Consider the following 15,380-nt stretch of genomic DNA (forward strand, 5'->3'; position numbering starts at 1 on the left):
GCACCCCAAAAACAAAACTGTAGACCAATATAGAATAAGGGGGGAAGCAAAATGGAAAATCAACCATATCAAAAACTAAATGTAAATAGACAATATTTGGATCAAATGGCAGATGGGCAGATTGGATGAAAAAACAAGAGTCAGCTGTTGGTAGTTTATCCTTTGAATACAAAGGCAGAATGAAAGTAAAAGGATGGAAAAAGATACGCCACGCAAACTAACTGTGAGGCAGCTGGAATGAAGTCGTCTTCAAGACAAGAATTTTCAGAGATAGTGAAGGACATTGCACAATAATAAAAGGACCAATATATCAAGAAGACAACAACTCTAAGTGTTCACACCTAAAAGCAGAACTTAAAAGTTCATGAATCAAAAAGTGATGGAACTCAAGAAAGACTCCATAAAGAAAATTGACAGGTTCAGTACTCCTCTCTTAAATAACGGATACAACTAGACCAAGAAAAAAATCAGCAAGGATGTGGAAGACCTGAGTATGATGTCAATCACATACACTTACTTGACATTTAGAGATCACAGCCCCAACCACAGGAGACACACTCTTCTCAAGTGCACACACAATCATCACCAAGATAGATCGTATGCAGGACAATGAAACAAGTCTCAGTAAACAATCTCCAAGGATTGCAGTCTTACAAAGGATGTTTTCTGATCACAATGGAATTAAAATAGCTTCAATAACAATAAGATCTAGAGAAGCCTTGAATATTTTCTATTAAACAATACACTTCTAAATGGCTACCAAATTCTGTAGAATGCAGTTGATGCTGTATTTGGATGGAAATTTATAACCTCGAATGCTTGTCTTTGAGAGAAAGATTCAATACCAATGGTTTAAGCTTCCATTTTAGAAAGGTAGTAAGATGAAGAAAATAATCCAAAGTGAGTAAAAGGAAATAATAAAGATAAAATCAGAATCAACGAAATAGAAAAGACAAAAATTAAGAAAATCAAATTTTGACATTATAAGTCTTAATAAAATTAATAAGCCCCTAACAAGATTGGGGGGGAGGGAACACAAATTAGCAAGATCAATAATAAAAGAGGGGCCATCACTTATAGATCCTACACTTATCAAAAGGATATCAAGAGAATAGTATGACAATAAGTTTGACAGTTTAGGTAAAATGAACAAATTCCTGGGGCGCCTGGGTGGCTCAGTGGGTTAAAGCCTCTGCTTTTGGCTCAGGCATGATCCCAGGGTCCTGGGATCGAGCCCCACATCGGGCTCTCTGCTCAGCGGGGAGCCTGCTTCCTCCTCTCTCTCTGCCTGCCTCTCTGCCTACTTGTGATCTCTGTCTGTCAAATAAATAAATAAAAATCTTAAAAAAAAAATGAACAAATTTCTTGAAAAATACAACTTAACCAAAACTCATACAAAATCAAATAAAAAACCTTAATAGCCTTATTTATTAAATTAATTAAATTTATTAAATTTATTTAAAAAATTAATTTGTTATCAAAAATGTCCCCACAGAGAAAACTCATAAATCTGGTTGATTTCACTGATTAGTTACATTTAAAGAAGAAATGATTGTACCCAAACTTACGGAAAATAGAGAAGAAAGGAACATACATCCAAACCGGTTTAGGAGGCCAGTATAATACTGGTACTAAAATCTGATAAAGATGTTTAAAGAAAACCAATAATATCTCTATGAAAAAAATTATTTAGCAAAACACCTAATTGAGTTTACCAGTATTTTAGAAGAACAAAACATCAACAAGTGGGATTTATTCCAGAAGGGCACCATTAGTTTGATATTTGAAAAATCAGTGCTATCCTCTATATTAATAAGGAAAACAAGAGCATGTTAATACATGTGGAAAAAGCACTTGCCAAAATTCAACACCTATTTATTATTAAAACAAAAAAAACAACTCACCACATCCAGAAGAGAACTTGAAGCTGGTATATATGCCATAAGCCTACAGCCAGTATCATACTAAATCATAATATAGTAATAATATAGTAAACCTACAGTTAATACACTGAGTGGAGAAATGCTCAGTGTTTCTCTCCTATAATCAGGAGAAAGGCAAGGCTGTCCACTGTCATCACTTTTTATTTAACATTGCCCTGGAAGTGTTAGCAACTCGGTAACACAGGAAAAAGGAATCAGATAAGATTCAAAAAATAATGAAACTGTCATATCCACAGATGACATGATTTCACACACAGAAAATCCAAAGGAATCAGACAAACTAGAAGCTTACCAAAATTGCTGGATATATGATCAATACATAAAAATCAAGTGTATTTCTATGTATCACCAGAAAATGAAAATTTAAAACTGGTAACATTTATACCGGTATCAACAAGCATGAAATATCTCAGGATCAGTCTAACAGAGGATCTGCAGAATTTGGCATGGGAAATTATAGCATCGAGCGGAATTAAGAAAGACCAGAATAGGGGCACCTGGGTGGCTCAATCAGTTAAGCGCCTGCTTTCGGCTCAGGTCATGATCTTGGGGTCCTGGAATCCAGCCCCTGCTCAGCGAGGAGTCTCCTTCTCCCTCTGCCTCTGCCCCCGACTCGTGCCCTCTGTCTCTCAAATAAATAAATAAAATCCTAAAAAAAAAAAAAAAAGACCAAAATAGTAGAAGGCTGTGTCATGTTTCTAGGTTGAAAGATTCAATATTGTAAAGATGTCAGTTCTCCTCAAACTGGTCATTGCATCCAAGCAATCCCAGCAGAGTTTTATTTATTTTTTATGGAATTGTATAAGCAGACTCAAATTGATGCAGAAATAAATGCAAAGGGCCGAGACAGTCTTCACAATAACATGATAGGACTTATTCCATTGGACATCAAGAACTATCGTAAAGTTGTAATAATTCAGTCAGTTTGGTGTTGACACAAGGATAGACAAAGAGATGACAAGAACTGAGGACCTTGCATAAAATGACGAATCCATGCACGTGTGGGTGTATCAGACATCTCTCATGCCTCAAACGCACTCAACCTATCCCTTACCTCCAGTATCATACCAGCGCAGACTAGCTTCCCCCAGATACAGCCTGAGGACACTTAGCCTTGTTCTTCCTGGCCCAGACACCGCAGCCCTGGGTGCCTATGAGGTCACATCTGGCAGAAGGTTCAACATCCAGCTAACATGAGTGCTGAAAAGGGGAAACAGAAATTGGATGAAAGGAAATTAATAACTAAAACGAACTCTGAAAATTGGCTTTGCTGTGAAAGAGATATGAGACTTTCCAATAAAAAAGTCTTTGAGTGACAAGGGAAGTATCTTAACAACTGTAAAATTCCAAGGAACTGAGGGCTTTAAAAGAAATGTTACGAAAACGGAGGAGGGTGGGGAGGAGGGCGAGAAAGAGAGGTCGGGCGAGAGTGACAGAAATTGTCCTAAGACTTCTCAATAGCAGCCCTGCGGGAAGACAATGGAATGATATCAACTAGGAGCTATGAATACATTTTCTTGTACAGTTTCTCACTTTTCCAGGTGTTTTATTATTGTTTTTGTTTCGTATCCCCTGCCTGTCACGGACTGAACTATGTCCCCTCAACATTCATTCTGTGCATTCAGATTCACATTGGATCTGACCCTGGGTCCTGCTGCCGGCTGACATTCATACGTCCATGCGTATCATCACAGCTGTCAAGGGGATTGGACGGTCCCTAAGATCCTTGTTAAGTCGGGGGGGGGGAGGGTGTTGAACGGTCCCTAAGATGCTTCCTGGCTGTAGAGATCCTCAAGTCTGTCCTCCTTAATGAACCAACTCGAAGAGCTAGTATCCCCATCAGATTTTCTAGAGATAATAGGTTCTTGCAAGAAACCGATATTAATAGGATCCTAGTTTTACCTGAAGAGGTCAGAGAGCATTTTGAAAGCAGGTTTAAATTTCAATGTCAGGTGGCAAAGGGAGAAGAAATTGCAAAATGTACAGTGAAGACAAATCTTATCAATTAATAGATTATAGAAAATAGTTGATGAGTGATGGTCAGCAAAAATGGTAGCAAGGGAGGGAGGTACTCCGTTCCTCTGGCCTTAAAAAAATTCTCACTTAAAATTAGTAAGATCAGCTAGCCTAAATTTTATTTCTATGTGCAATTTGCGTTCAGTGCATACAAAGCTTGAGGGTGCAGACTCGCAGATAAAACAACAAAAAAGCTCTCAAGGTACGATGAGATTTCCCAGAGAAGTTTAAAATTTTACTTTCCTTCAGGTAAATTCTCCTGCTGATATTTTACAGGAAACTAAGTACGTGTAAATAAAAGAAACCTTACAATAATCCAATATCCAGATCAGAATTTTAATGATTTCATCAATGGTACAGCATGTGCTTTCCTCTTACCACTAAGGCAGTTCTAAAGTGAATTTAATGCAACAATTTTTAAATGTACAGACAGAATTTGAACAGTAATGCGTTTAAAAAGACTAATTTCATCTTTTGGTCATTATCCTGGCATCTCAATAATGCGGGTAAAGTTCATGGCTATGCAGCAAGGCAACGGGAGTGGCCACCAAGGATTCTCAAATGTCTCACTCAGAGTTCAGACTTCTTGAGTTTGCCATCTACCATCTAACTTTTCAGCTTTTTAATGTCAGAGCAGGTCCACAAATTCCATTCTGTTTGATTAAAAGGCTTTGTAATGAGATTTGAGCGCTAACCTTCTTTATGGTATCATTTAAAAAATAACCCATTCACTTTATTTTAGGGAGCACTTAAATCAACTATATTTTTGAAGATAAAACTACTTTTGTTCTTTACATCTGCATTATCTTTCTTTCTAGAATACCTACACTATTTTACCTAATCATTAGCCAGCAGCTGGTGCATTATTAACACAAAATCACAATATCATCTATGGGCCATCTGTCTATATAAACTTTTTTTTTTTTTTTTTTTTTTTTTCAAAGAAAGCAGTTCTTTCCAAGGTTTTCTCTTTCCTCTAAGAAACGACAGGTAAACCCTAGGTCCCCCCAACCTGACTACTTCAGAGATCTAAAGCACAAATTTGGTGGTTGAAATGAGAAGAGCTGAGTGACCAAGCAGATGTCCGTGAGCCTGATTTCATCTTTGATCCCCGAGCACCGAGGGCTCGATCATGAACCAAGGCTATGATCTCCACTCCCCTTGTTTCCATACCTGTCCCTGCTACGAGCTATTTCACTAGTTTCTGCCACAAGGCACCCTTAAGTGTTGCTCTGGAGAAGGCAGGTACATCTCAGAAAAGGTCCCACCTAACTTTCCTTCCTTGTTTCCACACAGTCCCACTGGAGGACCGTGTGGTCTGTTTTACCTAACATAGTTGGCAACTCTGGATCCGCAAATGCTCAAGGCTTCGAGGTGCTTGTGCTCTCTTACTACTTGTTACCAGAAAGAAAACAAACACTGTTTTATCTTATGTGATTTTTTAATGTGATTCATAGTGATTTCACTTTCAAAGAAGCAAGTAAGTACAGAACAAGAAGAGAAGCTTATTGCTGGGATGGTCACCGATGGCTTCTGTTCATAGCGGGCCAGGGCCAGACTACACAGGAAGGACACGGGTATCACAGTGTCTTTGTTATTATAGAATCAGAGCGAAAGGACTCCTCAGAAAATAGCCATCATGAATTTCATGACAGAAATGGGATGTTTAGAAGGAGTCTGTCAGTACTTGAACCTTTTTTTTTTTTTTTTTAAGAAAATACAATGAAAACCCATGTCTTTTAGAAAGAAATATGAGAAGGAATGCCCACAGATGCACCCTGCTGTTGGGAATGCATCGCTCCAAAATTCGATGTACAAAGGTTGTCATGTTTAATTTCCAACAGTTCTGACTTTCTTTTTGCACCCCTGAGTTTAAGGAGGCAGATTCTGGCATTTTTCAGGAATTATTAGACATTTCATTCTGTGTGACTACCAAATAACAAGTAGTCTGTGATGTGGGCAGAAAACAATTTGTCTTTTTCAACCAAATTATAAGACATAATCAGCAATAAAGTGCATTTCATATAAAAGTACCAATGAGGAGAGTAATTTAAAGTGTAATACATAAGGTACTTTAAATAGTGCAAAGCCATTAAATATATACATTATAGGTGCCATGTCCAAATACAGCAGGATTTTATCTACCCCTAAGCCAGAGAGAATAACAGAATCATGTCTCCCACTTTAATCCTTTGTAGGTATGTGTATTTGTCCGTGCGTGTGCACGCGTGCGTGTGTCTGTGCCTATCTATGTACATAACTGCCTAATGATCTGTGCAAATGTCTGAAACTGGTTTCCTAGAATCTGAAACCCTTAAACACTGAAGTAAGTACACCATCTCCACTTCGAAGTAGCATTAGGCTTGTAATAATGGCTGAGCGATTTCAGCCTGCACATCTGTTAAGGCAGGTATTTGACTCTGAATTAAATGTTTAACGAAAATCACGAAGAATACAATCACCAAAATGCTGCCGAGAGACACCCCTAAGAAATAAGCATAGGACTCCTCGCTCTCGTCGTCTCTAGGCTTGACGCTACCGTGGAGGAGTGTGGGACCTGGCGTGTGAGGAAGCGCTCCTGGGCTTGTTGAACGGAGCAGATCCTGGACGTTCCTGAATGATCCGTTGTGGGGCATGCCCGTGATGTTAAGCAGATGGCAGAGCAGTGGGTACAGGTCTGTGGAGCTCATGGCTTCCTGTGTGAAATTCTTTCTGAAGGCAGGACCATGGGCTAGAAATACTGGATGCATGTCTGCTAACGCATTATCGTAACCATGGTTACCTACTGGAAAGAGAACACGGATGAGTAAGTTAGCCCCCGCTCCCAGGGCATGACAACGAAAATGACGGTTGTATCGTCCAATTCTGAACTTAAGTGCAAAGTTTAACTTGTTCATATTTTAAAAGAAAAGAATCTTTTATGATTAATCTCCACTGTGGTCAACATCACCATCCACTTAAGAAAATGAAAAGTCAAACTGATGACAAATCTTTCTCGCAGGCAGAAGGGCCTGAAACAGTAGAGGAGGAGGGGTAAAGGGTAAAGCCGAACCCAAGTCAGGGGAAAATGAAAGCAATTTTTTTTTTTTTTTTTGGTGGCCGGTAAACTAATATTCAGTAAGTACTTGTTAGGTAACCTACTTTGTTCCAATTATGTTCTAAAGATAAAGGGATAAAGCGGCTCTCAGTCATTAAGACAGTAAATTCACCATTACCAATTACCAGTTGTGGGAAACACAATCAAGAAAACAAAAGACACCACAAAAGTCAAACCCCTGTTGTTGTAGCAACAGCTACAACCCGCTGCGGAAAAATAAAGGTCAGGACCTTTATGGGTAAAAAACCGTGATATGGGTGGTTCAGATCAAAATATAACTTAGCACTGTGTACTTGTGTGGCTACAAAGAAAGTAAAAGCCTTAGAAGTCTTCTGATTTATCAGGATATGTAAACAGTGAAGCATGAAAACTCCTGTATAATAAAAACTGTATTTTATATTGTTATTATTATTTTTTAAGTAGGCTCCATGCCCAGTGTGGAGCCCAATGTGGGGCTCAAACTCACAACCCTGAGATCAAGACCTGAGCTGAGATCAAAAGCTGGACACTTAACTTACTGAGCCACCCAGGGGCCCTACAGGAAACCTATTTTGAGAAGCACTGCTTTTGGACATTAGGACTTCATTCTCTTGTGGAACTCAGGCTGAGAAGGAATATACTGCCCAACATGTAATTATTTGTTGAAGAAATAATTATTTCATATATTTATTTGTCGAATAAATAATCACACTGAACATAACATAAACAGGAGCGTTGTTAAGGCATTCTAGCGAAAATAGGCATAGGCATGACCAATCTATTGCGTTATGTGTAGTTCGCCACACCAAGGTTTCAAGAGAGCCCCTAGACTTACATTAACTATAAAGGACAAATCTCAGAGACAGCAGTCCTTTTTTGAGCAACTCCGCTACCACAAGAGCTATCTGCACAATACATGAGAATCTGAACATGTAAAGGCAGAAATTATTCTCCGGGCCAAAGAAATTTTTTTTGAAAGAAATTATTTCTAAGATTTTATTTATTTGAGGGTGCCTGGATGGCTCAGTCGATTAAGCGACTGCCTTCAGCTCAGGTCATGATCCCGGAATCCTGGGATTGAGTCCCACATCTGGCTCCCAGCTCCATGGGGCGTCTGCTTCTCCCGCTTCTCCCTCTGACCTTCTCCCCTCTCATGCTCTCTTCTCTCTCTCTCAAATAAATAAATAAAATCTTAAAAAAAAAAAAAAAAGATTTCATTTGAGAGAGAGAGAGTGTGCATGCCGCACAAGTGGGTTAGGTGCAGAGGGGGAGGGAGAAGCAGACTCCCCACTGAGCAGGGAGCCCGATGTGGGGCTCAATCCCAGGACCCTGGGATCATGACCTGAGCAGAAGGCAGACCCTTAACTGACTGAGCCACCCAGGTGGCCTAAAAGAAATTGTTTTTAAAGGCTTTCTTAAAACAGATCTCCTGGTGTGAGTGAGTATCAGCTTACAGATCATCATCCATGTGTAAAACCTTTAAGAACCAGAAACCAGGCACCTGTATACATCTGCCACTGTGATTCCCATATGTACTACAAATGCCATGGTCAGGCAACTGCTTTCCCTTTGGTCAACAAATATGATAGGAACCCAAGTCTACCTCAAGGGACATCTCTGTATATCTCTTAGATAGATCAAGGACCAAGCCTGAAGAAAGCATTCCTGTGTAGTTTTGATACAATGTGGTTCCTTCATTATCCAGGTAACAGAGGAGAAACAACTCCCTGGGAACTGATCAGTGGCCATGTTACTATCTATGTCCACCAGGAAAGCAGCAGGCCAGCAAGGTAGTTCACCAGAGGGAAGTTCTAAGAGCTGAGAAGCCTCCTCCAGATGGCAAGGGATCAGGAGCAGTTCCTAGGCCCCCTACAGCTGCAGGGACAGAAGGTAAGAGGTGGTGTTACCAGAGCCCAAAGGCTAGGGCTGCCCAGTAGGAGATGAGGCTGTAGGAAGAGCTGTCCAGAGGGAGCTGGGACCACAGAGGAAATGAAGTCACCATCACAGACACCACCTAAGACGGAGAATGTGCGTGACAAATATCCTGGCTTCTTCCCAACTCCCAACTCCTGCCTCCCAAACTCCCGTGGGTGTCTTCTATTATTCTGGCCACGTATAACCAGGAACCAGTTGGCAAAGGAGCCTGGGAAATTAGTCGTTAGAAGTCAATCAGCAGAGCAGGGAGAGGGTAGGGAGTTGAAGAGCAAATATGCACATGAGGGGCCCATTACAGAGCAGCAAAAGCCTGTGGATGGCTTTTCCATTTGACTAACTTGCTAGAAGCTATGTAAGAGAAAAATTACATGTTAAGGATGGCAGAAAGCCCCTTCTTTTGCATGTCTGAATTTCAAATGGGACATCCATTACATTAAAAATTCAGTGGAAATAGCTCCAAAATTATATCAGTAGGGGTTAGAAAAATACATTTTCATATATGGTCCTCCAGGCCATATGCACTTCTTTTCAGAAAATTTTCTAAGGTAGAAAACAAAGTTGGCCTGTATTTGGTAGAGCCAGAAGGGCAAAGAAAACTAGAAAGCTAACAACTGCAAATAAAAACAGAGATTACGTTTTTATGAAATTAGAACATAAAACAGAAGCAGAAAAAATATTCAATCTGTAAATTTCCAATTAGGTTTTTCTCCGGAACATGACAACTGTAATTAGCTTTCTGGGTCATTCTGCCTACCTTTGGTCTGATGACTTCCAGCGAAATGCATGTTTAGGGGCAAGTCCCAGGGATCTTTGATTTGCTATTCATGTAGGACTCCCATTAGTTATCTGATTAATAAATACTGCTCTATTACCCACAGTCTCCACTCTAACAAACAGTGACACAGAATGGGAAGAAATGGTGTAATATACTCACACAGAAAGTTATCTGACTTATTCTGCAGAATATACCACCCGTCGTCAGCCACGGCTATGATGGGTTGAATTCGATGGTTGTACTTGTAATGCCATCTTTCTGGAAGCTCTTCTCTTTTGTAAACAGTAAGATTAGGATGAGCATGAGCTAGGGCTTCATAGACTTCATCAAATTTACCTCAAAGAGGAAGGATACAGAGAGAGACTCAGAACCAGGCGCTCACAGTTACAATTAAAGAAACCACCCTGGCAGCAGAGGCCAGTGAACATTTCTTCCTTGCCTACAACACCCCCTGAGGTAAACCACCACTGTGCAGAACACAGGGAAATACAGCCAGATACTTGAAGATTCTTATCCCCTTGAGCAAAGAATCTTGAGGGGCAAACAGAAATGACCCATCTTCTGCTGTACGGAAATTCACTTTACAGAACTGAGAGGACATTATATAGAACCAGAAATCTCTAATGTAAAAAGACTACACCCCTCCCCTCCCCCCAGTTGTTGACACTACGGAAAATGTCTACCCAAACAAAAACAAAGAGCTAAGTTCTGATAGTTACGAACACCAAGGAGAGAGAATCTCTGAGAGGAGGGGGAGGCAGCCCTTGGGGGTAAGTCAAAGGGGGAGAGGAACCAGGAGAGACTGTGGACTCAGAAACAAACTGAGGGTTTTTTTTTTGAGGGGGGGGTTGTTGGGTGAGCCTGGTGGTGGGTATTAAGGAGGGCACATGTGTGGTGCATAAACAATGAATCTTGGAACACTGAAAAAACAAAATAAAATTAAAAAAAAAAAAAAGATAGGAAGGGCAGACGAGGTGGAACGGAGCTTGTGAAACAGGAAAAGTTCTTTAACCCCTGGAGGCGTGGCAAAAGCACTCCCTGGAACTTCAAATGCAGCGTCTTTAATCCTTTTCTTGTTTTTCAAATCCTTTGTTGCGGGTTCCTCCCTGCCTCCCAACACCCCCAACATAGGACACATTCCAATTTTATAAGGAAAACTGAAGAGTTAATGTGATTTCCACAAACAACAGAAGACTTGTTATTTTATACTGAATTGGTTAAAAGGTTCGCGTGCAAGTGCACACGTGTATATATTAACATTCACTATTTCATATGATCCTCTTGATCCCCTTGTGAGGGATATAAGGCTCCTGTGTGAGGTATTCAGCTTTTCAAAATCTGTTCTCTCACCGGATATCTAGAGTTAATCTAGATGGTGATAAAAAAGAAGTCAGAAGTCTGAGTCTCCCTCTGCACTTCCTTTGTGATCTGGTGAGGTTAAACTTGAGCTATTTCACTTGTCTTTAAAACAGCAGTAACACTTAGGTAACAAGGTTGGTAGGAGGCTTTGAGAAAAGGTTTGTAAGAAGTTCAATGTATTGTTATGACTTCCTCATTTATAGACAGGGAAAAGAAATCTTCAGCTTGACCAATGCTTTCTCCTTCCTATACGGCACTGTTTCTCTATTAAGCAGGTCCTACAAAAGGATCCACAGAAGGCTAAATTTAGGGCTTCCATAAAATCACTGTAATTGCATGCGAATTCTCTATGTCTCTTTCCATCTCAATTTTCCTCAGAAAGGAGGCTGTAGCTTTCATCATATTTGGTGGTTCCAAGATGGTTAAATCCATCTACCATAAATATAGAGAGAACATCAATTTCAAATTCTTGGGAAAAGTGAAAAATTACAGGCTGAGAAAAGAGATTTTGTCTCTTCAGAGTCTAAGGATTAAGCCCTAGAAAACTACCATGACACAGGTAAGCATACTGTGAAGACATAGAAACAAAAATTCCCCCCTCAGTTGCACTGGGCACAACCAGCCCCAGCCCCAGATCACCACTCGGTCAGACTTACCTTCTTTTGGCAAGATGGCCGCTACTGGAGATTGGTCAATCAGGACATAGTGGTCTTTATCCAGATACTCATCAAGTTCTATGATCCTTTCCTCAGAACACTGGGTCATTCCGTGATCACTTGTGATGATTAGGTTCAGAATGTTCCACAACTTGGCCTTTTTCAGCATTTGTATGAGATATCCCAACTTGTTGTCGATATCCGAAATGACAGGCCCCATGAGCGGACTCTCGGGTCCCAAATGGTGGCCCATATCATCGGGGTCTTCCCAATAAAGAAGACCGAGATTTATGGGCTCTTTTGACGTAAACCACTCGATAATTTTGGCAACTCTATCTTCAAATGACACAGACTCATTGTAAGGCATATAATGAGTAGGAAAGCTATTATGTATTTTTACATCAGTTCCAGGCCACATGGCTGCACCACTAGAATGTCCTGCCCTCTGATTTGTGATCCATATTGGCGTTGCTTCTTCCCAAAACTCAGAATCATAAATAGTCATGTTATCCAAGGAGAAAGACTTATTCAGAATAGGATCAAACATGTCATTTGCAACAATCCCATGATTCTCTGCAAAGAGGCCAGTTACCAAAGTATAATGGTTAGGATAGGTCTTTGTAATAAAAATATTAGTAACTTGCTTCACATGAACACCATATTTCATAACATAATGAAAATGGGGTGTTGGAACTCTATATAAGTAATCCCAACGGAATCCATCAAATGAAACCAGTAGAACCTTTTGCTGGTCTGGATGGAGAGAAAATGTAACTGACAGTATTAATGCAGCAAGTATGAAGGACACCCAGAGGAGTTTGGAAGTCATTTTCAAAGTATTTGATCAGCTCAGTGTAAGACAATCTGTATAAAAAAACATATAGAAGTTAATGGCAATATTTTTTTTGGTGTACCTTACCCAAAACTGACAGTAACAGTACTCAGTTGTATCATAAATCACAGCCTGGAAGAATTATGTTGTTCCACCTTAAACAAGAGACCAGGGGCTTCCTTCATAATAAAGCTAAGAAATTTAGTTGCATTTTAGAAACGGTTACTTTCCAAGAATTTATCAAAACATTTTTTCAAAGTAATTATTTAAGTAAACCCCCCAAATATCATTTTAAAATATGTTATAATTTACTTTTGAGAAAAACAAAAACTTTTCAGAAACTTTTGCAGGGGACCCAGACTTCTGACTTTTGGCCTGTAAAGTTTATGTAGTCAAATTAGTATCTGTGAAAGTATTTATCATTATGGTTAGACCAACTACAGGAACCTAGAAACAAGGAAGTACCATCAGCAAATTCAATAATAATGCTTAAAAAAAACACACACATCTATTTTTCAAAGCCAAAGTCTTATATTTAGGGATGTTACTCAAGAAAAGAGAAAATAGGGGGGCCTGGGTGGCTCAGTGGGTTAAATAAAGCCTCTGCCTTCGGCTCAGGTCATGATCTCAGGGTCCTGGGATCGAGCCCCGCATCGCATTGGGCTCTCTGCTCCACGGGGAGCCTGCTTTCTCCTCTTTCTCTGCCTGCCTCTCTGCCTATTTGTGATCTCTGTCTGTCAAGTAAATAAATAAAATCTTTAAAAAAAAAGAAAAAGAGAAAATAGATGAACTTCGTTTTCTGAAGTGACATAAAATTTGTGATACTCAAATATACTTGTGAAATGTAATATGCATTCATTTATTTCATAATTAAGGCATAGCCTTTGTTATTCTAAAACAGTTTCTGTATGAACAGAAACATAATTCTGAAATTTGGTGTTGACTTTGAGAGCTAAAATTCGTCAATATTTAATCTTAGTGGTATGTGTGGAAAAGGCACTTGCCAGGATTAAAGACTCCCTTTGGATCAAGGTTGTTGGTTGTTCTACTTTTTTTAAAAAATCTGCTTATATGTCTAAAAAGTTTTTATTCTATTCAAGAAAGCTAACAAAAGGCAGTATGGATAAACAACACATATGTAAATTATGTGAACTCTCATTGGGCTTGCAAATCAAGCAAGGATTTTTGGTTCTCTTTTCTTGTCCATTCTTGCGTGAAGGTATTTGTAAGTCCACCAAAACCTGGATCTATCCACACTTTTGTGCCAAGAAATCTCCTGAATTCAGCCTTTGGTGCCTTGTTAACTTGAATATGCTGAAGATATTTTAAACCTCAAAAACAGATCCTGTCTCGTCTTGCTGGCTATATTATAGGTATAGGAAAGCAAAAACAGCTTGGCATGCTTGCTTTGCTTTCAGATACACTAATTTTTAACTATGATTTCACTGTATCTAGAACATTACTTAAACTGAAATTGCATTAGGTATTGGTCTCCAGACAATGGTTCAAAAATTAAATTTAAAAACTATTTCTCAAATGGCAATAATGTTTCTAATTCTGGAAGGAACATTTAAAAACCAGTTCCAATAATGAACTCCAACTATATTTACTAACATCTGGCTGAGGATGCGGTTTCCTCTCCCTTTTTCCCCTTCACCTTCCTCACACAAGAAAAGCCGTTACGAAACAAATATAATTTAAGGTTAAAAAAAAAATCAACTACATGAAACACCTGATTTTCCTCTAAGTAAATGAATTCAGCAACTGTGGTAATCGGGAAAGAACTGCTTTCCTGGACAGAAGAAAATAAATGCTGTGTTGTCTACAGCTTAGGAATGTTTGGTAAGAAGAATCAACATTATCACATCGATGACATAAAGCAATGAACAAAGAGGTGGGGGTGGGGAATAAAGAAATATCAGATTTCGTTCTTTTCCACGCACAAACTGCTGCACAGTGCAGGGGAATCCCTAGTTCTCGGTCCAGATTTCACCGGGCTGCTTTCCAGGTTCTCCTCCCCTCCAATCCTTCCCCCACAGGGAGCCTTGGAAATAAGAGGGAAGGGGCGCCAACAAACGCGGAGAAGAAAGTGGAGGAGAGTCGGTGGGTTTAGAGGGACTCCACGTCGAGAGAACGAAGTAGTGACCTATCTTCCCCCGATGGGATTCCAACCCAGTCACTGGGAAGGGTCCGGGCGTTGAATACTTTAGCCATTCGCTGACCTCCCGCCCACCGAGGCCGGCAGGTGCCCCCACGTGAGCTGGGCGCGTGTGCAAGGAAAGGGGGGCTGGTCTGAGGGGACCACAGGAGCCGTGTGGGTTCCCGGGAGGCAAGCAGCCCACTCCCCTGGACTCTTACCCTTGCAGTGATCCGGACGGCCCGCATGGGGTTGGGGCAAGAGGATGGTGAGTCGGGGGGTGGGAGGGCTCACGCAGACCCGGGGGCAATAGCGGGGAGGTGGCGGAAGAGAGAATTGCCCCTTGAACTTGCAGCCGCTCACCTGCACGCAGCCTCGGCGCGGAGCACCTGACCAGCACCTCCTCCTGGCCGCAAGTCCCGCCTCTTGCTTCCTATTGGCTACGGTAGGACGGTGCCCTCCTCTGGGCCTGCCAAACCAAGGCCGGGCTCTAGGAGTCGCTGCACCGCCTGCCAATCAGCGGGCCCGGGGGGCGGGCACTGCCTGCGTCTGGAGAGTGGAGGGGGCGCAGCCTGCGGGAGCGGAGGGTCGCGGGGCGGTCGCGGGGGTCGCGGAGGCAGACGCTGCGGCTGTTAGGTCCTCGCTAAAGTC

General features: G+C 40.8%; 1 protein-coding gene across 5 annotated transcripts; it reads right to left on the bottom strand.

Annotated features, from left to right (window-relative positions):
- Positions 1-4,281: 4,281 nt before the first annotated feature.
- ENPP5 (ectonucleotide pyrophosphatase/phosphodiesterase family member 5) lies at positions 4,282-15,146 on the bottom strand. 5 transcript variants are annotated; one of them, XM_046006216.1, is made up of 4 exons: positions 15,093-15,146; positions 11,761-12,624; positions 9,905-10,081; positions 4,282-6,744 (listed from the first exon to the last, which is right to left on the bottom strand). In XM_046006216.1, exons 2-4 carry the CDS (start codon positions 12,587-12,589, stop codon positions 6,317-6,319), a joined length of 1,434 nt encoding a protein of 477 aa, XP_045862172.1. In that variant the 5' UTR covers positions 12,590-12,624; positions 15,093-15,146; the 3' UTR covers positions 4,282-6,316. The 5 variants fall into 5 exon arrangements, with proteins under 5 accessions (XP_045862172.1, XP_045862175.1, XP_045862174.1 ...); XM_046006219.1 differs by having other exon boundaries at positions 11,761-12,333; positions 15,093-15,110; XM_046006218.1 differs by lacking the exon at positions 15,093-15,146 and adding an exon at positions 14,951-15,086 and having other exon boundaries at positions 11,761-12,333.
- Positions 15,147-15,380: the final 234 nt, after the last annotated feature.

This window comes from Meles meles, chromosome 5 (genome assembly GCF_922984935.1).
Source record: "Meles meles chromosome 5, mMelMel3.1 paternal haplotype, whole genome shotgun sequence".
NCBI classification, from domain to species: domain Eukaryota; kingdom Metazoa; phylum Chordata; class Mammalia; order Carnivora; family Mustelidae; genus Meles; species Meles meles.